Source organism: Ceratotherium simum, chromosome 3, assembly GCF_057802395.1.
Source record: "Ceratotherium simum simum isolate JZ-2026a chromosome 3, ASM5780239v1, whole genome shotgun sequence".
Lineage (NCBI taxonomy): Eukaryota > Metazoa > Chordata > Mammalia > Perissodactyla > Rhinocerotidae > Ceratotherium > Ceratotherium simum.
The window spans coordinates 34,808,439-34,834,652 of NC_141902.1; the positions used below are offsets into that span (position 1 = coordinate 34,808,439).

The 26,214-nt window shown below is 41.0% G+C and overlaps 1 protein-coding gene across 9 annotated transcripts in view; it reads right to left on the bottom strand.

Annotated features, from left to right (window-relative positions):
• Positions 1 to 26,214, bottom strand: part of MEIS2 (Meis homeobox 2) — a 203,210-nt gene that overhangs the window by 175,185 nt on the left and 1,811 nt on the right. For 4 of the 9 annotated variants that reach the window (XM_004421389.3, XM_004421388.3, XM_004421392.3 and 1 more), the window contains exons 1-7: positions 25,910 to 26,151; positions 24,429 to 24,661; positions 22,748 to 22,889; positions 21,981 to 22,031; positions 20,999 to 21,049; positions 20,047 to 20,196; positions 10,303 to 10,417 (exon numbers count right to left, since the gene is read on the bottom strand). In XM_004421389.3, coding sequence (XP_004421446.1) covers positions 10,303 to 10,417; positions 20,047 to 20,196; positions 20,999 to 21,049; positions 21,981 to 22,031; positions 22,748 to 22,889; positions 24,429 to 24,661; positions 25,910 to 25,921 — 754 coding nt within the window. In that variant the 5' untranslated portion in view covers positions 25,922 to 26,151. Of the gene's footprint in view, positions 1 to 10,302; positions 10,418 to 20,046; positions 20,197 to 20,998; positions 21,050 to 21,980; positions 22,032 to 22,747; positions 22,890 to 24,428; positions 24,662 to 25,357; positions 25,484 to 25,909; positions 26,152 to 26,214 lie in introns of those variants that run through there. The other 5 variants (XM_087424820.1, XM_087424843.1, XM_087424849.1 and 2 more) reach the window with 5 other exon arrangements.

The window sequence follows — 26,214 nt, forward strand, 5'->3', positions numbered from 1 at the left end:
AATATGAAATTTTACACTCCTAGTCTACTTTTATAAATCTCCAAACTTAAAAAAAAAATGAATGCTTGGTTTTTGAGGCCACAGCAACAACTCTAGCTGGTAGCGAGGGTTAAGGAATAAGTATTTTGATTAAGCAAATATTCTGTTGACTAAAGGGTAAGCAGTTACATCTGATATGAATTATCAGTCTAAAAATAATTAGAACCCAGTACAATATATTTAACTGTAAAATTCTCCTGAAAATTATTTCGACTTTTTGGAATGATTTGGAATGCATTTCAGGAGAGGGTACAGTCTCAGCCTCTGTAATGATGATCATTTACTAGTCTACTTGTGAAGTATAGAAATTCCAACAGATGGGCCAGCCCGGTGGCTTAGCGGTTAAGTGCACGCACTCTGCTACTGGTGGCGCAGGGTCGGGTCCCAGGCTCGCACCGACGCACCGCTTCTCCGGCCATGCTGAGGCCGCGTCCCACATACAGCGACTAGAAGGATGTGTAGCTATGACATACAACTATCCACTGGGGCTTTGGGGGAAAATAAATAAATAAATAAATAAATAAAAATAAAAAAAGAAATTCCAACAGAGAGAGAGAGGTTCTAATTGACTAGATAATGGATAATGGACAAGTTGCTCTGTGTTTACAAAATACACCTCATACTTAGCCAACTGCACCGTCTTCTGAGGTTGATATATCACCTTAGGTGTCCCACACTTGAATTGTGACACTCTACCATCCTCAGATAATAAATTCTAAGGCCTAGTTATTTTCTTGCCAAACTGGGAAGAAAAAGGCTCTCCTTATAAACAAAAGCAAGAAACAGAAAACATTATCTCACTACATATTATAATTAGCCCGTGAAACCAAGACATAGAAATGCTTATGTTACACCTCGATTTAAAAAAAAAACAAACTTGCAGCCTCTCTCTGTGTTAAGAGAGAAAATGTACAAATAAAAAATAAGACCCATGAACGTAAACATTAGATTCCTGGAGCTTGAATTTAAAAGATCATCTAATTCAGTCCTATTTTACAGGTGAGCAAAAGTCTGAACTGATTAAGGGACTCATCCAAGGCCATAGAGCTAATTAGTGTCAGCACAGCACAGGGGGCAGGGGAATAGAAGAACTAACAGTTACTGTTCCAGGCAATGTTATGTGCTCAACACATGGAATCCCACTTCATATAATCTCCAGGACAACCTTGAGGGTAAGGAGTTTTTCCCCCACTTTGCAGATGGAGAAACTGAATCTAGCAGATAATGAGTAAAATTGGGATTTGAACCCATGGCTCTCTGCCTCCTAAGTCTGTGCCCTTTTCAGTGACCTGGACCCTAGAGCACAGGCCTCTTGACTCACAGTCTGAGATTCTAGAAAGAACCTCAAGCAGATGAAAAAGCTCAATACAAGATTTTGCTTGCACCACCCAAAATAATTATACTTACTCAAAAGCCAACTATGAAAAAACTGGAAGACATATGTAGGAAATCAACAAAAGCATGTGGGGCCTAAAAATTCAAGAATTATTTCCAGATCTTTACCTGTGTGTGAAGACCAATGACTTCCCCCAAGGTCAGTCTCATCCTAAACGAAGAGTTCAAGTGAAATGGACCCTGAGTTCATCACGGGAAACTATTTGCCACATTAAGCAATTTCTCTTATTAGGTTCGCCATTACATTAAAAGACATATCTATACTTACTTTTGTATAGATAACATAATGAAAAGAAATCCCACCTTCAAATTCTGACCATACGTACATATTCTGAGACAACATTAAGGAATAAATAAGACAAATCTCATTTTAAGCAGTGTCAAAACATACTATCTTAAAATATACTACTTAAAATAATAATCTAAAATTTAAGAACCTACCTATAACCAAAAAAATTTTGAAATTTAAACTGATGGTCCATTGACTTATTTAAGGCAGTGTTGTATACAACAAAATTTTAGTGAAAGAAAATAATTTTTATTCTCTCTTAAGGTTATCACGGGATTTGATCAAATGTATCAATGTGTTCAAAATAGTTCCTTTACGTTCAGACACACATCATAGATAGAGCTGCTAAGTGCAAAGTTTTGATCAATTTGTCCACCTTAAAAAGACAAAAAAGTGAAATCTGTGCATTTTGTTTATTGATTCAAAAGTGGACCTACTATTGTTAGATAATTGAATAAGTGATAATCCCTGCCTTGGAAAAGCAGGGAGAGAGACCAGGAACCAAATATTTTTAACACACAATATGAAAGATGCTATAATAGAGGTAGAAAGTGCCACCGGGGTATAGAGAAGAGAACACAGGCAGATGCCTGGGCAAATCAGGAAGGCTTCTTGGAGGAGATGACATTGGAATTGGGTTTTCATCAGTAAGAATTCCCTAGGCAGAAGAGAGGTAGGGACACACTTCCTCTAGGTATCCCTCCATTATTTCCCTTTTCAAGACCTGGCTTTCCAGCAAGCTGAGGACCTTATTGTTGTATAGATGAACACTAAAAGGGTTCACTTTCATTTTAATGAGGAATTAGATTTTAGTGAAATCCCATAGTTGTTTTCTTGCTGGTCATCAGAAAGGGGGTGAATGGCTCACGACTACCGAGGGATCAATTCGGTAGATAAAAATGGTTTATATTATTGTCTGCTGTGACATCAAAATATTTTTAAAGGCCAAATTAAAAACAAATGTCAACACAGGAAGATGAATAAAAAGTTATTCTCCCACTACCCCCCCTCAAGAAAAACAATAAGAATTTCAAGAAACTCTCTGAAATAAGTATAGAAATAAGAAAGACAGAGAAAGGGGGGAAAAATAACATGGCGTCATTATAGACTATTCTTCCAAAGCAAAGACAATGAAGGAAAAAATAGAACATGTGTATTACAATGTATAGCACCATAAGGCTGTGTTTGATGCTCTGGAGGGCTTCAACAAGTACTGTTCAGCCAAAAATCAATTGAAAAATCAGCATGATAACAGAGCATGAGTTGCCCTATAATAGCCTTAAGACCCCCAAGGCTATCCGAGTCCTTTTCATCTGCCACACTGCACTGACTCAAGGGGAACCTCACTTCCCCTCCTGGAGTACTGTACCCGCTCTATTTTTAACCTACTGCTTTACCCTCCCTTAGAAAGGGGAGCTGACAAGGACTGATGATGTTTTAAAGTGGTTTTAAAAATTTTTCTCTTTCTGCTTTACACTTTATCTTTTCTTGACATTTGTGCTCAAATTCATCCTATAATATCAGTGATAGACAATTCCCACAATATTAAATGGTCAGGCATAATCTCTGAATAACCTAATAACAGTCTTGTATTTTGAATGCCTTAACTAACGTACATTAAACTGCCCCTTAATAAAATCAGAGCTCAGGCTCATGCAAATGTGACATGTAAGCAATTTACAGCATTGTTATAAATATACATATATAATTCATTCCAAGATTTCATCTCAATATTTCTTCAATCACTTCCTCACAATGTCTGGTTTGTTCAATTTATATTTCTACTTGGCATTTGGTGCAAACCCCCAAAGATAAGATACATCTGTCCCTTAGTCACAAATCTTGGCATTTTTACCTTAACTCAATCTTGAAATGATTGGTTGAAAATTACCTTGCTTATTAGCAGGATTTCCTCATAATAAAACATTTTATTTCCAAACTTTTGAATGTGACATGAGATGTACCAACTCAGTAATGACATGTTAGAGCTTAAGGAGGACATATAAACACCCTGATCCGTGTGAGGGAAGGAAAAGCTAATTGGAAGTCAGCTTCCCTGTGATTATCAGCTTGTTTATGGGGAGGGAGGACTCCTCCGAATGGCACTGTAAATTCATCCCTGATTATGGCATTAAAACCAGAGCTCATTTCCACAAGCTCCCCTAAAGGCCCCCACCCAATCCATTTTGTTTAGTTACAAAGGGTTGTGTACTGTTTTCAGAGAATGACAGTTTTTCATGCTTTGATTTTCTCCGGTTTCCAGAAAAATTAATCAGTTGCACAAGCCAGTTGTCACATTTCACTTCCCTCATGGCAGAAAGCACACATATTCATTGTCTGCTATAAGAATAAATTTTAGTAATTTTTCCCCATGTCAATATGAATATTAGGCTGACCCAATTAATATGAAATGCTTCTATGCTGCTGGAACAGACAGTGCTACAGAAAGAGCCATTTGCACAACCTGTTCCTGATTATGGGCCATAAGGACACAAAGATGGCACACACATTTGTGGACCATCTGAATTCTTATACGGAAAGGGGAGGGGGAGGGGGGGCGGCATGACGTTAGCTTGACTGTCGTGGGTCATGTTTTTTAATCCGGAGTATTGGACATGTAACACAGCAACAAGAGCTGATCATTTTGTTTAATCACCTTTTGGATCTTTGCCAGATGGTCTCTATTGAGAGCGCTGCAAACAGAGAGAGATGAACTGCATCTAACACGCCACCAGAGCTTTCCCGTAAATGTCTGAGAACTGATTCCAACAAGAATTTAGTCTCAGAGCAGAAAGGGATACATTTAAAAACTATGTGCATTAACTATACTTTTCCCCATAGAATCCTCACTTGGCATGAATAATTTACCCACTCTTATGCTAATGGGATCATGAAAGTATCCCTCTGTCTTTAGTGCAGCTATTCTCAGCTTTCAGTAATTACCCCACCCAGTGAAAATAACATGGCTTCTGCATTGAACGGCCGACTAGTACCTGACAATTAGAAAGATCATGGCTGACAGTGGAAGGGTCCGGAACTGGAGAGAGAAGCCCTTGTAGCCCAAGGAAGGGTATAGACATGCAGTAACGCTGGTCGTGGGGGGAACACATGGGGGTGGAAATCAGGGGAAAAGGGTGAAAAAAATTTTTTTCCATTGTCAAGCTTTTCTTTCTCTGACTTAGCGTGTGTCAATATTTTACTTAAACATAAACATGTTCCTCTACATTTGACTAAGTGTAAAAGACATTCATGACAAGATTAGTTTTCAAGAAAAAAATAATATCTAAGCGACAGAACTAGAGTTATCTTTAAAGCACATCTGCATGAAGAGTTTATTTTATCACAATTTTAAAAGATCTAAATAGTGGAAAATCCTCTGCATTTGGCTTTTTGGAGGAGAAAAAAGGATTAACCAAAAAAAAAAAAAAGGAAAACTCATTTTCAACCTCTGTCCACAAAACTCCACGTTAGGCAGTTCACTGTGTAAAAATTATCAGGCTAAAACATCTGGGAAAGAAAGCTATGAAACAGCAGGGAACGTGGCTGGTTTATTGTTTATCTTTTGTTTATGAGGCAGTATTCAAGTTTAATTACTACCCTAAATTAAACTCTAACTGGCATCAGGAGACATCCCTTTATATGACGAAGTTAAAAAAAATCTAGAAATCCCAACTCCGGGTTTTTCAAGAAAGTTGATACATATAGGAAGAAATTACTCAAAATTAACAGCAATTATAGAAAGCTTTTAAGCATTTATGGGCACCATTACATGCTCCGAGAGCATTTATTTATTAGAAGAGTTTAATTTTATTTCTAATGGTTACTATTCTAAAAACTCGTAAGAAAATCAACAGAAATTCTTTGGCTGTTTGCTGATGCTTAAAGGATGGTATTCTTTTTGACTTTATTTGGGGGGAGGAGAGAATGAAAATGCAACATAAATATTCTACATATCACAGCTTCTTCTGTGACAATGTTCAGTTATCAATCACATTCTCAGAGAATTATTTGAAACAATTAGGAGGACAGGAAGGAAAAGAAATGTCACTGTATTTATCATAACAGTAAGTGACCAGTTTTAGATGAACTTCGCTCTAGGAAAAATAAAAGTTAAAAGCAACTAGCAAAAGATTATGCCAGATGGCATCTGTCATATTGTATTTAGGGTTATTTTAAAGAGATTGCCGCCACTATGAAAACATTCCATTGACAGAGTTTTCCTAGACTGAATGAGAAATCCCAGTAGAACATATTCAGGACCCACCGTAAGTGGGTTTGAGGTTTTTTCCCCTTCCTTTAAATGTATAACTGGAATATTTTGGTGCGGGAGAATACTATTTCATGCATTATATAGCTCAAAAGTGCAATAGTATTTTAGATGCTTGCTTACCTATAAACACTTACATTCAATACAAAGGGAGTGTTTTTAGATTTCAACACCATGATTGCTAAAGAACCATATAATAAATAAATAAATATCTAGCTATGGAATTCTAGTCTCATTGCCTGGATGATAGATGGGGACATTGATGAAGGAGTTTGGTAGGTGCCAGAGTTGAGGGAGGCTATGCTGGCTTGTACAGCCCTGTGTCCTGAAAGATTGGAGACATATAGATGCTCGAATGCTAATGTATTTAGGTTAAACCGGGTCTGGCAACAGTATGGTTAACGTGCGTGTGGTGTGCAGTGTGAGCTCAGCAGTTACTGGGCCAACTGTCTCGGTATTTCTGGGAATCCTGCCTATTCACAGTGCAGGGATTGTTCAATTGCTGCAAAATGTACAAAATGAATTTTACAAAAATGAATTGTAAGGAAGGCCCCATTACAACGATTTTACAGCAAAGATGTCAACATCAATTTTTCTTTCATGCATAGCTAATGATTAAAACAGCATATTCCATTTGCCTAAGACAATTTATTTCATATTGGCACATCAAAATATTGAAATACAAAGTTATCTTTACTCTACCCTTTTTATTCATTGCTGCTGAACCCATACCATTGTTCAAACCAGGAAAAATAAAACAAACTTGGCACGAAATACTTAAAACAAAGGCTCATCAATATTCTCCAATTTGTCAACATCTCAATTACAGCACTGGAAAAAATGTAAATTTCATGTGCTTTAAACACTGAGGGGTCTATTCTCTTGCCAATTCACATGCGCAACTCCCATCAACGTTAATGGGAGTTACACAAACCCATCAATAATAATAATACTTTGTACGTATATTGTGCCTTTCATCTAAGGCTCTCAAAGTGCTCTATGAACAAGGGGGCTGCTTCCCAGTCTTTACTGTGGCAAAATACACAATGAAATACAAAGCAGCTTTTGACTCAGCAGGTACAGAATTAGGGACCCCAAGCCTTATTATCAAGCCCCATTTTACTGATGGGAAGCCAGACACAAAGAAGGCCAGCTACTTCCCCAGAGCCCCCCAGTCTGCACCCTAATTCTATCCCTGAAAAACTAGATTTTTTTCTTCATTCTAATGTGACTAACAGGACAAACTCCCTCCCTTTGGCTGTTTTTAGCAAAAGAAATCAGAGTGAATGAAAGTCTGGTTCATATTTGTATAGCTTACTGCTAGGCAAGTGCTGTTTGAAATATACAATAAAGTCAGGTTTTACATTTTACCAAGTTTGTTTCTTACAATATTTTAAAGATATGGTTTTTTTTTTTGCTCCTTTTGGTTTGTTGCACAAACACTAAGGAGGAAACAATGAACTTGCACCTGTGTAACGGTAGCTATTTCGCTATCAAGTCATAAAATGAGGTATTTTGGGGTTCCAAAGTAAAGATTTGTATGAATCATCTTAGGAAAAATATTCACAAAAGTTATAAAGCAACATAAATGCATGTATTGTTTTATAGCATATGGCTATTAAAGTTTAATTTAAAATGTGTATGAAAACACTGTATTTAGTACAATTCATCCCTATTTTTTCTGTTTATCATAATTTGTTTTGAAACTGAATCGTTTTACAGTTTTCCATATGCCTGTTGTGCTAATAAATTCTGAATAAGCAAGAAAACTCTTTTTGAAACTAAAAACTTGGTTTCCAATGAAACATTGTAACATATTTAATACTAAGAACATAAACTTCTTTCCCAGGTTTTCCATTATACATCAACTCTAAGATTTAACCTAGGATAAGCATATGTGATTTCAGTCAATATCTCTGTTGACTTTGCCCTGAAGCAGATAATTAATCTTTCCCACAGAAAGCTACTCTGGACAATTCGGTGGGACAAAATATCAAAATACCTTGAAAACATGTTTAAAAGACTAATATGGGCACGAGTATGACAAAATACACTTAATCTGGCCTTCAAAATTTAGAGTCTGCTGTAAAAAACAGAATACTCTTCAACATGTGTTTTGGAACCATTGATGTGGTAAGCCAGGTAGGAAATTCTCCATGCCAAAACATTCTCCATTTTATAGGAATCATAACTATTTTTATCCCTCACACTTTAATACAGTAAAATGACTGACTTCCGAGTACTCATACACATAAGCTACCATGTCCATTGTTTAATCCCACAGAGATATGATTAAAGGAACAAAATCCTACAGGGATCAAATCCCTCAACATCGGATAAGTGGGTGCCACCGGCTACCCACAACACAGAGGTTTGTACGTATTGTTTTTACCCACTGTATTGGCCCTAGAGCTTTTCTCTTTCCTGACAAAAAAACAACAACAACAACAACAACAACAAAACAAAACTAACCAAAATGATAAAACTCCGTGCCTTGCTCGTTGCCGCCACTATTCCCAGCCCCAAACCCCAGGGTCTTCTCTCTCCCTCCTCCCCTGATCTCTGGTCCTTTCCTGCTATCTCCCTTGCCATAACTCAACCAACCCAACAGAACCAGTCAGTTTTAAATTTCAGTTGGGACCTTGGTGACCTGTTAATGAATCTACAGAGAGGAGAAAAACTCACAGTGTTGAGTTATGCCTGGTGTTGCTAGCTGACTTGGAGTCAGAAATGCTTGAAGCGTTAACGTAATTGCAAGAATGTGAAAAATGAAGCGCTGGGCTCCTGAGCAAAGTGAAAGGTCAAAGCGAGCCTCACACACAACAAGGCTTTGGAAGATAGCCTCATTAGACCATTAAGTCTGCTTCTCCTTTCCCCCTCTTTCCTACAATGTTTAGGTTGTTTTGTTCTTATTAATAGATACATTTCACCCTTTGTGTCCTGGCAATTTGGGATGGTAGGGAAGGTGGAGTCATAGAAAGCTTTCCAGATTTAACTACCCTGAGAAGTCTATCACCGTGATATGGAACCACAATTAAGCCACTGCATTGCAGATCCATTGAATTTATGTACATGTCATCTTCAAAATGCCATATAGTTTAGTTTTCTTATATAAACTCTAACTGGTCTAATATAAACAGTATATAAAGCCTAAATACACACAATTTACAAGTTCTTCCACAATTTACCATGTGATAGTATTCATTTCTGTGTTAGTTGCAACTTGCTACAACCTGGATTCTAGTTTGCACCCATTCACAAGTCAATGGCATCCTAGTAGGGGCTTTTTCTAGACTCTTCTGGAATACTAGGAATCCAAAAAATCTGTGGCCAGAAACTTAGGGGAATGAAGGCACTCACCCTACATCGACCACCGTCCTTTAAATGGCATATATGACTACAGCTCAAGCTGTTAAACTGTCCCTTACTTGGAAGACTGTCTCATGTTTAAATACTGTGGCCATAAACACAGTCATAATAGAGATGAAATAGACCTAGGAGATCAGACACCATCTAATGTAAAATATTAAAAAGTAAAATCTATACACATTCCTGGCCCACATTCAATAATGCATCTTCCTTTAAATTATCATTTTAGCCATAGAAGAGTCATCCCTATCAATATATAATTGCTCTCTGTGCAATAGGTGAGTTTTAATGGTAAAATTTATTATAGATTACATGAGGCTTCCTTGTCGTCTGCAGTTGACGACCCCCTTTGCCCTCTGATTATTCTAATTTTTAGGATTTGTAACAAAAGTCAATATGTCAGCTGAATGGAAATGGGGACAAATAATCTTCTAAGAATTTCAAAATCCATCTTCCCAAGATAAGATTCCCTATAAAATTCGCACAGTACTTCCAGAGCTAATGAGAACAGATTTTTGCATCGTATGTGCTTTAGAGGCATCGTGGCTTGATTATAGAAAACTCTTATAGTTGACATTACAAACAAAATATCCCGTTTACGGTATAATTCAAACTATTACATCATAGCAGGAAAGTAGATATGTCATTCTATTTACTCACACACACAGAAGTAAAGTGTAGATAACCAAATTTGTAAAAGAATTGGCAGAACTAATCAATTGTTATTGTAATGCCTACTTAAAGATTAGACATCTCACTTTGATTTTTTTTTTAAGTAAGGCAAGTTAAGGAGAGGAAATACTGTCTCCTTAAATAGCAGCTGATTATGCTCCCTAACCTGCCACTCTCCTGTTCACAGGGAGACAGATGTACTGATATCATAAAATAGTGAAGTTATTTTAGTTATGCCCACTTGGCACAAGGAAAATACTCGACCTTTTACCTTGCTCACTGCTGTTGTCTCCACTCTGGGAAGCATGGCCTCCACTGGAGGGCCCTGGAGTGCCTGCTGAGTGGGTGGAGGTCGCATCATCGTGGTCTCGCCAAGATGCAGGATTCTGATGTCAGGAGGCCAAGGAATTTTCCCACAGTTACCGTTTCAGCCATAAATGAGGAACCAAGAGAAAAGGTGCAGAGAGAGACAAAAAAATTTGGAAAATTAGCATTTGTGGAACTCGGCATATATAGATGCCACATTACAGTATGTTATGTTGTCTTTTCAGCAATAGGTACCAAAAAGAAGAAAAGATGCTCTAGAATCTTGATGAGGTGATGGTTACATCAGTGCATACATGTGTTAAAACTAATTGAAATCGACACGTAAAATAAGTGCAATTTATTATATACAAATTATACCTCAATAAGTTAATTTTCAAAGTTAGAAAAAAAAGCTTCCTTAAAAATCTAAAAGTCATTTTTACTCTGCTACCTTAATTAGGGCACACTCTTCCAAGAAATAGGTCTCAATGCTCTTGGATACTAAATACTTTGGAACATTAACATCTACAGAACTCAACAACTCCCTTACAAAAAAATCACAGACTCAAGAATGTAAGGGACAGCCCTTTGAAACTTTCAAAAGCATTGCCCTAAAACAGCCTGAATGAACTCTCAAAATTATCAACTGATTACCCAACCAACAGATACAATGATATTAATCACTGCATCAATATCTGGTAAATGATCGATTCTACTTTAATTTACACAAACAACAGCAAACAAATGAAACAGCAATGAACTGTTAGTCATCTACTAACTGGATAGGACTTTCATGTGAGCTCCACGGAAGCTTTAAATTCACTGAGCAGTGCTTTTTCCTGGAAGAACGACTGGGTTCAGAGGACATGTGAAGCAAACCGAGAGTTATAGCTCATGCTACTTTGCAGAGCGTATTCTTCTCCTGTTCCTCCTCCCCTTTCCTGATCATTCCCAATACCCTGCTGTTGCTTAAAGGAAAACAGGAATTCTAATGTACAGGAAGGACTTTATCAGCACCACATGAAGGCAGGCAAGAGATGGAATTTCCTCTGGCAGAAATGGAGAGTAGGAACGGCACATGAAACAGACTAGCCTGAAGGCCAGAGCTGCACATTGCCACCTGGATGTGACAACTTCAGCTAAGCCCCTAGATCTCCTGGCGAGCAAATTTTTTGTGGGGGAAATTCTTTGGGGGCAAAAAAAAAAACACCAATCTTTCAAAGTATACCATTTCTTCTTACAAGAATTGGTAAATAAGGATTCAGACAGACCGACATGCCTATAGGCAACAGGCAAACATCTTGACCATCTGAAAGCAATCTTGCTGTTGTCATTATATATAGTTTATCTAGAAAAAAAATCAGTCCATCATTTCCCTCAACATCAACTCTATAATGTACATATAGAATATAAAATTTTACCAAAATGAAATCACAAAACCAAGGAGAGACAAAATAGAGGACTATTCTTGTTTGGAACAGCAACCACAAAAAACTTTTTTTTTTTTTCCTCTACAGATCTACTACAAATTGACTGTAAATTAATATTTAGTGTTTTTGATAGATGACGAAATGATCCAAAGCTCTATAGATTAAAAACATCTATATCAAATAATGCTACTGGCACTTCCATCAGGCAAGCAATTGATTCCAAGTGAAAACCTCAAGCAGAAATTTTGTGACTACGCATATGGCACAGGTATAGATCTCTAAAGGAAAGATATGTTTTAGAATGTAGACTAGGGAATCAAGTTGAGTAGAATAAAATGAAACCCAGGTTCTCTGTATTAAGACAAAGTCAAGCCTGTGATCTTTCTTTTTATTCAAGTTAGAAACCACTCCAGTATTTTTGAGCTAAAGGCAAGCAGCATACAGGGGCTCTTCAAGCTTTGCAGCCTCTTGGTGTCAGCTGTTTGCCGGATGGTAATCAGATAGAGAGCTAGAAGAATTACATGAAAAAAAGGAAAGAAACAATAGCATGGCATGAGTTTCCTCCTGCAACAACACTAGCTAGAGCTTTCTCTTAGAAAATGCAACAACTGTAACACATTCACCTAAGCTAAACTTTTCCATGTACACTCCAAGTGATGTTAATTTTATGCACTGCAGGCTTTTTATTAAGCCGGCTGCTATAAAAGCTCCTTACCCCTCATGAAAATTACAATAATTAACCACTAACACCTCAACTATGTTTTAAGGCAAATGTCATCCAACAGCTATTATATAATCGTTCAAATGAAGCTGGAGCGAGCTTTCTGTTTGGGCACTACAGTGATTTGAAAGGATCATTCAGAAGGAATTCCCTGCAACTGAAAATACTGGCATGTCCCTATCAGTTAAACCTGTACTAAGTTTTGAAGTCAGGCCTCATTAGTTTATAATTCAATATATTTCTTTCGATGGTTTTCTGGAGGAGGTGTTTTCTAAAGTAAAAGGGTGAAAAATAAGCTACATAAGCAAACACTCCTTTTAGAGCAGCTCATTCTTCCAAATGAATTGGGTCTTCGGTTTTCAGCCCAGTCCTGAAATTTGCTCAAGTTCACTATCTAGCCCACCATGCCCTGTCTCTTCCCTCTTTTCTCCCTCACATCCTCAAAAATGTTCTCCTAAAAAAGTGTCATAAGATGTTTATTTCCATAGACTGTTTCAAGCATTATGATCTAGTTTGAGAGACTGACACAAACTAAGGGGCACCATGATATCCATCTAACTTGAAAGCAGAAAAAAAAAGATAAATCCCCCTGGGGTTTCCAGGGCGAGGAGTTACCCCAAAGTTGTTGTATTCAGCTACACCATGGTGATTTGATCACATACAAAGACGAATATTGATAATCTGGTCAATAAAAAATTGCTACTTTCTTGATCTCAAAAAATTGTAACCTACGCGAAAGCTAAAATATATTCCATTACTCATAACACCGCTTTTTTCTTAAATTGAAATATTTGTTTATATCACAACTCCTTTCTTCTTTTTTTCCCTCCTTAGATAGTTTCCAAGTTTACATCCTTCAAGAATAACTGCCTGGCTTTCTACCAAATTAGATGCAGAAGTTTAGTGAATCTTGAAGCCAAAGTGGCATATGAAAGCATGTACAACCATGACGTATGTAGAAAAATAAAGAGAAATGCTCTCTGTGTGCACGCATGTGGGTGAGTATTCTGGCATACGCATTCCACAATATATGCCCTGTTCTTCAGCCAAAGTATCATGAAGACACCCGAGGGCAAGGAGTGAACATGTTTCTATTCCCAGTGGCTTTAATAATTGGGAGTCAAATATGGTACTCCCCTTGCTCTTTGGTAATTGCGCTAAAGAGCAGTATTAGCAGGAGAACAGCAGTGACTACTGAGTGGAGCACAATAGAAGGAGATGGAAAATAGATACAAGAAGCTAGGTCTCCAGGGGCAGTATTTTCTATTTGCTGGGCTACAGACTCACAGCTGATAATGCAAGTTGTAATTAATATAAAAGCAGGAGACAAGATGGGGAGAGCTTGTAGCAGCGGGGCCACAGGAGATCGCTCTGCTGCTCTCCTCTGCTTCTCATTTACACACAGCTTTCCCTAGAAAACACAATTCTGCCAGTGTTTTCTCCCTTGAAAGTTAAAAAAAAAAATTGATTTAGCACCATATTGAGTTTTGCTAAATCTAGGAAAGAGCATAGAGAGGACAGGGGTCTCTGGGCAAATGAAACAAATCGTATGTGCACCTCTTTTGTTGAGGTTGCAGATATGGTGGAAATTGTAACATTTTACACCACTATGGCATTTCTGTGGGTGATCTGCCTATAGGATAATACTTAATAAGTCCTGGCAAACTGGTGGCACTTCCCTGTTTAAATGATTCCACGCAGGTCATGGTTCTTCCATTGGAAAAAGACAATGAAGTAAATATAAAAGTGTTTCTAAATACAAAACTGAGCGGGGAAGTAAAATGTTATTAGGCTTCAAGGACTAAAAAAAGCAATACTACACACAAGTTCTAGCTAAAATCATCTGCAACTCATCTTAGACCCCAAATGACAAGGTGATTCAGGTGAAAAGGTGGATATGGCATAGGAGAGAGAGCATCAGATTGGAATTAAGACTCAAGGGTGCCGCCTCTAACTGATCATGTGATGTTAAGCAAGTGACTTCATTTCGCTGGCACTTGTTTCCTTTATCTCTTTAAAATTAAGAATTTAGACAAGATAATCCCTAAGGTCATTCCACTTATTTCTATTATTAAAAAATACTTTAAAATAAGCATTTGATTTTCTAGAACCTACACAACTAAGACATGATAATAGATATACAACACCAAGCCGAAAATTGTATATAAACTTGGAAAATACAGTAAAGTAATTCAGAGTATGTGCTCATAGGTAGAAAGTAATGGTAAATATATATAAAGGTATTTTAATCGCAAATGGAGCACGTGAAACTAATCTGACTGAATATGCTTAAACAACAAAGGCAAGATATGCTTGTATCAGTACACATAATTAATATGTTACATAGTTCCTATGATTTTATGATGTTTTAACCTCATAATTCACATTATGCAAAAATTATTTTTAAAATAAGATGAAAACTTCCATCGTGAGGTATTCAAGCCTACAAAAAAGTTAAAAATGTTAATTGTCTGGTTTGAAAAAAATGTTGGAATTTCAACTTCGTTATTCTAAAGTTGACATAAGAACTCAGGAGAACTGTGTGTGCTTTCAGAACATGGACTCACTCCTTAAAAATGTAAATAGAGCTGGGGTCTTTCCCTCGTCTCCCCGCTTCCACCGTCTATTAAGCTTTGGGAATTAATATATGAGCAACTCTCACGGAAGAAAGTACTCTTTGCAAATGATTCCTCCATTTAATGGAGCAACTTTTAGAGAAGATAGAAATTTCCTCTATTGTTGGTATACTGTCATATTATAAAATGTCTCCTATAATTTTGAATTGTGTTGGGATGTTTCATAGAACATTCAGTCTGAAAAAAAATAGGAAAATGAATTTTTAAAATATCAGGTTTCTAATCTGATAGTGAATATCTGTGGTTGTCAGGTGCACTTTTGTTTAATTTCATCTCATCACAGTTACACTGAAAACATACTCCAACTGCATAACTTAAATGATTTAAATAATATAATTATTCTTGATGGGAAATTGAGAGAAAAGCCATCAACCACCAGAAACTATATAACAGCAATAACAACAGGAAACTCATGCCCCCAGCCACGTCTCCTTGAGTTGGTGGACAGAGCTCAGAGACAGAACTTTCCCGGAACGGGTCCCCGGAGGCCTTGGATATCACACCGTAAGGTCTGATCTTACACTAGAACATAAGAAACTATCTGATAAAATGAATCATTCATACTATTAATATTATTATCAAATCCCATTATTTCCCCTTGATATTCTATAGACCAATCACTTAAACCTATTCGTCTCCTTGCTGCCTACTCCCTGCTAAATTTTCAGGTAGTAATAGAATTTATCTACAGACACTTGTCGGTATTCTGTCAGGAACAAGGTTCTGGGGATTCTCTTCTCTGACTTAACCTATTTTTAAAAACTGCATAGACATAAATAAACTTGATATATTCAGAGATGCAAAAGGCAACACAGTATATCTTCATCTAAATTACAGCTTTCAACACAGAAATTAAAATATTTTTCTTTTATTTCTCATATTATCAGAGCCAGCCAATTTTAAGGCACTTGTGATTAACTGTTACCTGTATCAATTGTACCTTCTTCCCTATACTCAATTCATCCAAAAAATCAAAATGTAGCTCCTTATGAACATTCACTAGGAATAACAATAAAACTGTATGCACTTAGGCAAATAGAGCTTAGTTCAGAGAATATACCACAAATAAATATATTTCATTTATCTAAACTTGATCTAAAGATATGTTTATGTATCTTTACATAAAGATATATTTCATTTGTCTGCACTAGATCTAAAGACTTGATCTAAAATTATGTAAAGTAGAAAATGTGGGTATCACCTATTATTCAGAAATTCTACAGGCTAGGAAAAGCATGATTATTCCACAACAGTTTTCAGGTTGAAACTTTTTTTAAAGAACTGGTTTCTTGACATGTTTATTTAAAACGTAATAAATTTGAATGTCTGGGAAACTTAACATGAACTGCAGCTGGAAAATAGAGTTCTATTTCCTTTCACCATCATATTTTTTTCTCCCCAATACTCCAAAGAATACTATCATAGCTATTTCCTACCTATAACAATTACTCTTATGTTATGATAAGAGTATAAGGTAAAATATATTATAATATTAAAAATATAAGCATTCATTATGAATTTACTAAATACAACAAAAAGTAGCCAATGTTGCAAATTTTATTGTCTACTTAATTCCAAACTTCCTTTTATCACTATGCCCATAATGTAAGTGTCAATAATAAATGAACAAATTCAATATCTTTACTGAGTGTAACATTTGGAAGGTAAGACGTTATGGTTGTCTTTTTTTGATGCATCTATGTTACATCAGATTATTGACATAAAATTACAGAATGTGAAATCAGCATCACAACAGCCTGATTTGCTAAGTAATAAATAGTATATAAAACTCATTCTTAAAAGTCTGCCAAAAATACTTGCTTTCGAGATATTTCTCTCAATTACTTTTATTCATTTCTATTTTCAAAATTTTTAAAAAGAAAATCAAAGCTATTTTGGTACCTAATATTTTACTCCCGATGCTTCTCTGTCTGTTATCCACTACACAGAATTACACATTTATTCTTTCTCATTTCTCTTTCACCCTCTTTCTCTCTCCTTGCCCTATCCTTCCTTAAACACACACACGCGCGCGCACACACACACAATGTAGCTTGATACCACTTAATAAGGATAGAGGTGTATGTGTTTTGGGGGTGTCAAACAGCTGTCACAAACTGTCACCTCCACAAGAGAAACCTTGGCACACAACAAATTAAACTACACTTCTTTTTAGCTGTCATTATTCATAGCCAATAAGTTGAAATGCTTTCAGCATTTCATGTGCAAATAAAACCACGAGGAAGCGCAGCAGATCAGAATAGTGGGCCAACAGAGAAAACAGAGAAAACAACACACTGTCTGGGTTCTTCTGAAGTGGCTCATCGTCACCCTGCACCAGCGTGCACCAAATGAGATCCAGCCTGGGGCAATGTATTAAATATGCATATCAAAGCAAATGAAAAAATAAACCTGGAGATTCAAATTGGACACATTTACATGCTGAAAATGGCCCACTCGTACCACTTTACAGGTAGTGGTTCTGTGGTATTTTCACTTTTTTGTGGCTAGGGGATTGAGGGAGGGTGAGCTTGCAGAAAAGGCTGAAGCCTAAGAGGATTTGCTTTGTAGAGCGAGGCCTGTAAATGAATACAATCACTGTACCTATGGTTCAAAAGTATCAAAAATGGTGAAGACTCTCCAAGGTTTTTTCTCACCTCCTGCAGAAAATTCTAGTCTGTGGCAAACCTCGCCATTTCCCACTTGGTGTGCTGGTGGAACAAATTATTTGCCTCCTTTCAAAACAAATAGCAGGGGGCTGAAGTATAAATGCTATAGTTTAGATCTCTAGGAAATAAAAGGCTTTAAATTATGATGCCCAATGAGGTGGCAAGCCCTCATGGGTTCAAAATAAATCAGCTGTCATATTTACCTGATTGGGGGCGTGAAAGAGGAGCAACAAATGTTACAGTTGACTCTTTTATCCAAAGATGATGATCGTTAAATTATTAAAGCACTATCCTCTTAGGTACAACTTCCTTCTTGAGTGTAATTTAAATATTACAATAGTTCCATAAATTGGCATTGTCTATCAGTCAATACTCTAAACAGCCTAGTTTATCTTATCTCTTTTATGTAAACATCAGCATGCTCTAGTTCCATATATCCACTTGAAAAACAGTTGCCAAGAAACTGCTGTAGAAAACCAAGTAGTTAAGACCCCTAGAAATGTCATGAGAAAAGCTTTTGGCTACAGACAACTGTGAACCTCTCATTCCACAAACCATGTAACTAGATTCCTTCCCATTCCCCCAATAGTGCAAAATGCATATGAACTTAGAAGCAGGAAGCCGTGAAAATAAACAAACAAATGACAACAACAACAAATATTTCTAAGGTCTTGTCATGCCTCGTGGACCACAGCCACACATCATATAGCTGAGTATCAGCAAATAAACTTTCCATAGCTGCTTGCTGCGCCCTTTTGATTTCAGTTAATATACTCAATATACAAAAGAGCTCCCCAAAGGTTCCCCCATCGTGATGGAAAAAGCCAAGAGTAAAGACAGGCCCAGGAGCTTTCAATGCCATAGTATGTATTCTGTCTCAGAACTGGATGTCCGGGACTGAGGTTTTCTTCTCTTTTCTTTTTTTTAAAAACTTTTGTTCTTAGGCTAGCTTTCCATACAACATAAAGGCTAATAATTAGAATCTATGGTGGCATATTTTCAAAACTTTTTTCGGGGGGAGGAGAACCCCACAGGTTTATTCTCAAGTTTATTCTCAACTCATTCTTCTTAACACCAGGAATGGGGGGGGAGGGTGATGGTGGTGACGCAAACTTCCTTCAAGCCTCAAAGCCTGTTTAACTCCACAGAGGGTTAATTTAATATTTCAGCCACCAAGTTATTAGACTATAGCCCATATCATTTAGGTTGTGAGTTCAATTGGATGTAATCTATAGACACCCTGTCCCCCCACCCCCAGGCTTGAGTTCCTATAAATAAACTGCTGTTCACACCCACTCTTTAACCTCGCCACTCTTGCCTTTCCTACCAGCTGCAATCTTTCTTCTCTTTGCTTCTTTTTCAAATTTTCAGTCTCACTACATATGCTTTTTTTTTTTTTTTTTTTTTAAAGCATCAGACTCCCTAGAACGGTTCCAAAATAGGATTAAAAACAGAGAGAATAGAAAGAAATCTCCCTTTCTGGCCTGACATACACAGTCACTCCTTACTATACTCTCCGTCCTCATTCACCAACTGTTTAAGTGTTAAAATTCAACCACTAACCTATGGTTACTCAATCACAACTCCCCTCAGCTTTCTGTAATACATTGTTAATAATTGTTTCATCAAGGTTACTGTCTTTTATTATGAAGATGCTTCAGGCACTTGGCAATAAGTCCATATTCTGACAATAAGTTTCTAAAGAGCAAAAGCTCTGAGAATTGGAATGCGTTCACTCCTTTTATTTCTAATGCAATGCAAGATTGCCAATAATTTTCAGGACTGTCATCTCTGTAAGAGACTGGGAAATCAGCCCTCCCTCCTCAATTCTCTCTCTCCTTCAGTCCTCTCCCTCATCCTGTCCAGCTAGCTGTCTTGCCTCTCTGTATCCCTGCTGCACTGATTACATAGAGTTGAGAAAGCAGAAAAGGCAGCGGTCACCATATCAAACAGACAATTTGCTAACACTCAAGTCACCAAATCCAGGAAACTTTACACATTAAGAGCACAAATCACTCTATCAACTCCCCGGTTTTTTTGGTTCTCAACATAAATAAGAAGGGGATCCGAGAAAGGGGAAACGGAGATGAAAGGTATGTATGGCAGGGGTAGTGAGAAAGGGAGAAAAAGACCCCCAAAGAGACCAAATCATTTACAAAGAAAACTAAGTCAATGGAGGTAGATGTTACAAGTTTAAAAAAAAAAAGCTTTGCCCAGTGGTCTTAAAAGAATGCCAAAGGCTCACAGACTTACATGGTCAGCGAGATTTGTGGAGGAGCCTGAAAGTTCTTCGTGGTCTGACTTGGAGCTGCCGTCCCTTTCATCAATGACGAGGTCGATAGGCATTTTCCCCTTCAAACAGCTAATGTACCGGTGGCAGAAGTTATCACACAGTTCATGGACCTAGAGGGAGGGTCATGGTGGAGGGTTCAGCTTGGATTGTGGTGGTTGTTGTTGTTATTGTTTTGTTTCATTTTTAAAGGGAAAAAAATATCAGGTTGCAAGGTTACATTTGGAAAGAGCAACAGTGCCATGTCTTCCAAACTAACTCTAATTAATGGGTGTAATAGTTGAAGGCGGGGAAACAATAGAGCAATTGTTGCAGCAGATATTATTCTCCAGAGACTTCCCTGAGCAACAAGTTACAATAAAGAGAAAAGAAACAGGACTGGAAATAACTGGGTTCAGACTGGGAGCCCAGGGAGGAAAATCGGATTTGATGATAACATCAAAACGCAGAACGTTGGAAGTGGGAACAGCATTAGCATTTGAGATTCAATAAGCTAGGAGTTTTGTATGTTTCCAGGGGAAAGTGATTGAGCTGCAGAGCAATGTAAAGACACCCCAGCCAGGATGATTCCCTCTGCTTGCACCTAATGCCCGCTTTGGGCTGAGGGTGAGCTGAGTTAATAGAGACGCAAGCAGGCTGAATGTCCAGTAACACAAATGGTTTGCTGCATTTCAAAATAATCCTGAATGCCTGGGGAAAAAAGGAGGGGGATGCCACTTTAAAAGGCAGGGCTGTCCTAATTCACCTATCCTCTGAGCCCTGGGGTTGAGGAGCTGTTTAAAGGAAGGACATGGTAACATGTTGCTCAAAATCTCTAGGTGTTCAATCTCAGACTGGATGTTTGTTAAAAACATCCCAACACAACTAGGAGAGGGAAGTAGCTAAATCCAAGTGGGGGATGTCATTCTCTCTTACCTTTTCTAACTCCAAAAGATGAAACCTTAGAACTTGTATTGCTTGTATCATCTGAAAGAAAAGTTCAGAGCATGGAATTAAGGGTCTGTGACTCAGAGGTCCAGATTAGGGGGTGGTGAGGAAATTGGGCTGGGGAGAAGAAACAGGCAAGTGGCCAGGCACAAGCCACAGATCAAGAAATTGTCAGAAAAACCAAGGGATTACTGATCTTCTTTGCCTCATTGGCCACGGGTTGGAATCTGACTCAACCTGAGCCGAAGCATTTAATATCTTTGCCCCTCATGTTCACTGAGCTATTTGTAAGGGCTGCTTTCCTAGAGCCAGGCCTTCTTTCTCCGCCTGAGTCCTCTTTAACCATCCCCTCCCTCGACCTCAGGCCAAATTGAAAAAAAAGTCGCTTCTCTGGAGAGAGAAAGCTTTTTAGAACAGCACACCCAGCGAAATCTCTCCTTACTAAAGAAGGAAATACTCAAGATGAATGGTGAGGCAGGGCCTTTGAAAGCGGATTTAAGTACTTTTAATATTGAAATCGTGCAAATTAGCAAAAGAATCGCACCTAAAAGTGGCCTGCGCTGGCCTGCCCATTACCCCCCCACCTCCCGGCCCGCCCTCCGCCGTGCCAGCGGTTACTTCCTTCGGGTTAGCTGCCCCGGGCTCGGCCGCCTGCCCCGGCAAACAGAGGAAATAACTCACTTCTCGCAGCCTCACTCCCGGGGCCGAGACCTGGGACTCATCCCCTGCTCACGCTCTCCGCGCTGCGGCCCCGCAGGCTGTCTCCCTGGGTTCCGCTCTTCCTGACGTCCATCCCGCCCCTCACTCCCATCTCCCTTGCGGGGGCTCTAAGCTGTTCCCTTCCTCCCTGTCGCTCTTGAGCTTCAAAAGAGGGCTCTGCTGAACTCCCCGGAGCTCCGGGAGAAAGTGGGTGCTTCTGGGCAAGGGAGGGGGCCCAGGCTGGGGGAAGGCAAGAAACAGTGAGTCTTACCAAATTGTCCAGCTCTGGATTTGAGGAAAAAAGTGGCTTTTCGGCGCGAACCTATAAGAAGCAGAGAAAGTCAGCATGAATTGCCACCCCATTTAAAAGAAGGAAAACCCTGTCACCGACTACACTGTAGTGTGTGAGTGGGAATGGCGCAGGGGCAGTGGCAGAGAAGAGGAGAGGGGCTTTGGTAAAATACGTGAAACAAACTAGTGCCTTAAATTAGTGGGGTCGGCTGAAGAAGAACCAGGGCCTTCTGGTCTTGGCCCCATTAGGGGGTACCTGGAACCGCCAAGCGGTAGCTGGGAACTCAAGGCCATTCTCCGGGCCCCGAGTATCCCCTTATTCTGCCGTCCAAAGGGCTGTGGCTCTCAGCCTCCCTCACCTCCGCGCCCGGCGCGGAGCGCCCGGAGAGGCGCCCAGCTTCCTTTCCTCCCGGGCACTGTCGGGGCCTCACAGCCCCTATCCCCAATTCTTGTTCAAGTAGCTGCAGGCGGGGGAAAAGGCCAAGCCCCAGATTAGGAGCAGGTCAACTTTAATTCGAGGGTCGAGCCCCCGTATTCCTGGCTGGGGGGAAAAACAAACACCCATATTTATCTCGGCTTCCAATTCGCCTCCAGGCTCAGGGATGGGGAGGAGGCGTAGAGCGCGGACTGGGCCGGAGGAACAGATCGGGTGTCCCTGCCTTTTCCTCCCCTTTCATGTAAAGCTCTGAGGAAAGGGGAAGAGGAGTGAGGGGCTGCAGGAGGGTGAGTGGGTCAAGAAGGTTGGACCTGCTTGGCGAAGACCGCGATGTCCTCGTTGAAGGAGTCGGAGGAGCAGACGTCTCCGCCGGCCACTCCGGGTTCCCGGGGAGTGCAGGTCGCCAGCTCACACTTCTCAAAGACCAGAGCTAACAGAGGAAACAACGGGTGCCTAACGGGCAGCGCCACGCAGAGACACACACACGGAGACGGGGTGCAGAGGGGAAGGAGCAAGAACTGTAATCAACAAGTTTGGAGGGTTCGGATTCCTTCTTTAATACAACAGGCACGCATCACACTTTACAACCCTTCCTCAGCCAGACGAGCCTGGGCCAGAAACAGAAAGGAAAAACGGCCTGGCCCTTTTCCTCAGCTCAGGAGTCCCTCAGGTCAGGTCGGAGAAGCCCCTAGCCACTTTAGCCCGCCAAGTAAAAATAGCCTCAGTTGGAACGGAATGAAACATCCAAGAAGCCCAGGCCGTCTGGAGCCCGGAGTTGATCCAGACCCACTCCGCACACTACAGAGGCCGCCGAACCAATCTCTGAGACCCAGCCCTGACCTCCCAAGAAAGGAACACTCTGTGAAATCAAAAATTGCTTTAACTCTGCATTTTAATGGGCATTTCGGAGGAGGCCGAAGGCTTCACCTACATACACACCCGGAGTGATATTTCCTAAATCTAAACTGGAGAAAGTGCTCGTCTAATCTCTCCACCCCCTTGCCTTATAAACTTGTTTGCTCTACTTCTAGTAAAGCTGGGGTGTGGAGGCCAAAATAATAGGAATGTTAAATGCCGAAGAGCTTCTTTCCAAAGACCACATTTCTCCAGCAGGCAAAAATAAATAAATCGAGTGTTAAAACTTGGAAGCGTGCGTGCGCGTCTGCCCTTTGTGTTCCTCCGGGCGGTTTAGCTACACTTGGGGATGCTTGCGGCCTCTGGCTTCAGGCTCAGTTGCTGTTTACCGACTGTCCCCTCCCCTCGGCATCCCGCCGCCTTCCTCACCTACCCTTAGCTGGGAGATCCCGAGTGGTACACGTTTGGACTGTGTACCCCCATCGCTCACCGAGTTCTCTCAGAATATAAAATAATTTCCAGCCATCTCCTTTACTCCCCCTAAGAGCGGCTCTGTGCAAGCAGCAGTCCCTTCCACCCCGCTGCACTTCAAGGTCTGCCCCCTTTATTTACAGAGAATTAAGAAGTGGGTGATTAGGACTTCCTGGCCGACAGAAGCAGCCCTGATCCCAGCTCAAGCTGCCTTTAGTGACTCCCAGACTCTCGGTAGGAAACAGAAGAGAAAAAAAAAAAACAAAGTTGCTCCTCATCAGCAGGAAACTTTCTCCTTCGTCAAGGCCTCTCTTAGGGGGCCTGAAAGGACCAGCTTTGCGTCCTTTGGCCAGGATTCCCGTCCTTGGGGAGAAGGCCCTGGCAAGATTCTGAGGATTCAGTCACTCCGGGCTGTGGGGTCCGGAGTGACAGGGCCGTGGGGGTGGAGGAAGCCATACCTTCCAGGGACTTACACTCAAGGGGCAGAAGAGCAGGCCCCCTTCACTGTCCTTTCCTAAGGCAAGCGGTCCCCCCCCCGCCCCCCGGCAGAAATCACTCCCCTCTTAGTCGTCCACCCCCTCAACCCCCACAGAGACAAACAGACACTCGCAACCGTACTCACACACAGTATGCTGGGTCGGGTCAGGGGTGGGGGGGTTGGTTTACCCATAGATCGCGTCCTTGTCCCGCTTCAAGGCGTCGTTGACAGCGGATCCCATGCTGGCCGGCATGACATTGGGGTGCGGGGCGTGCGCGCCGTAGTGCTGCGTGGCGTGGAGCGGCGGCCCGTGGTTCAGGTGGTGAACCGGAGGGATCGGCCGCGGCGCGTGAGGGTCTCCGTACATGGAAGCAGGCACCCCTACTCCATCCATCCCGCCGTAATGGGGCAGCTCATCGTACTGTCAGAACCCGGCACAGGGGAGGGGGGCGCAGGAGGTGAGAGAGAGCGAGGAGAGCCGAGGGGGAATAGAAAAAGAAGGAGGAAGAAGAAAGCGAGGAGAGAAGTGGGAAAGGAATAGAGATGAGAGAGAGGGAGAAAGACGAAGGGAAGAAGAAGGGGGGGGAGGCAGCGGAGAGGGGGAGAGACAGAGGGAGGGAGAGAGAGAGAGACAGAGAAACAGAGGAAAATAAAAATAAAAACAAAGTCAGAAAGGAGAAAAGTAACGAGCACGAGTTGAACACACAGAAACCAAACCAGCCGAAACAACGGAGTTGAAAGTTGTGAGGGAAAATGTTTTCAAATTTTAAAATGAAAAAGTGGGAACGAAGAGCAGCGTTGAGAGCCGGGAGAGGGGGCGGTGAGGCCGGGGACTGAGGGGGCGCCGGGAGGTCCCGCTCGGGCCGGAGGCAGCAGAACCGTAGCGAGCCAACCGAGGGAGAAGTGGAGTTAGTGTGAGGAGGAAGCCCCGGATCCCACCCCTAACCCCCCTTCGCCTCCTCCAGAGGATCCAATAAATCAAAAGGCGAAATGAAACAAAATAAAGAGAAGAAAAACGCTAATAATCAGGACGAGAACGCCGAGGACGAGGGAAGACTGGGGCCAGTGGCTCCCCGGGGGCAGGGAGCGGAGGGAGGGGGAATAACGTGAAAGTTACCAGAAACATTATTTAGCAGCGGATTCCCTGCGTCCTTGTCAATTTCAGAGACAAAACAAGCAGCCCAGGCTAGTCTAGGCGGCGGCGCAGCGGCTGCGGCAGCGCGGCCCCAGCGGCGGCCCCGGCGGCGGCGGCGGCTCCTACGCGGCCAGTGCCCGCCCCGAGCCGCGGGAGCGGCGGCGGCAGCGGCGGGGGCAGGAGAACCGGGGGAATCGCGCTGCTGGGGTAAAAGCTGGAGCGAGGCGAAAGCGTGTAACAATTGCACACACACACACACACACCACTCACACGCACTCGCCGCCCGCCCGCTCGCACAGCGCTGGAACACGCGCGCCCAGACACGCACACACGCACGCACACACACTCGCACACACGCAGAGGCACGAGGGGGAAAAGAAGCCGATGAATAATTTTGCTGCTATTTTTTAAATACTGTCCGCCATCATCAAGCAGCGAGCAGCAGCAGCAGCGTTGAAGGGAGAAGAGGCATCGGGACAGGCCCCTCTTAGGAAAGGATTTATATCTAGGTAAGTGTTGGAGATTTAAACCTACCCTTTGCGCCATCAGTCTGCGCTCCAATAAACTCCTGGATGTGTCGTATATTTAATATCCCAGTCCGGATAAGAAAGTGATCTAGGCTGAAGATTCCTTTTTTTTCCAAACCAAGGAGACTTCTCCCAATTCTCCAATTTGTTATTTTTAGGGGGGGAAAAAAAAAAGCCCAGGCAAGACAACGAAGAGTTTTTTTTTCTGTGATATTTCTTCTTTTTCTCTTTTTTTCCTCTTCTTCCTCCTCCTCCTGATCTTCCTCCTCCTCCTCCACCTCCTCCTCCTCCCCCCTCCCCTCCTCCTCCTTT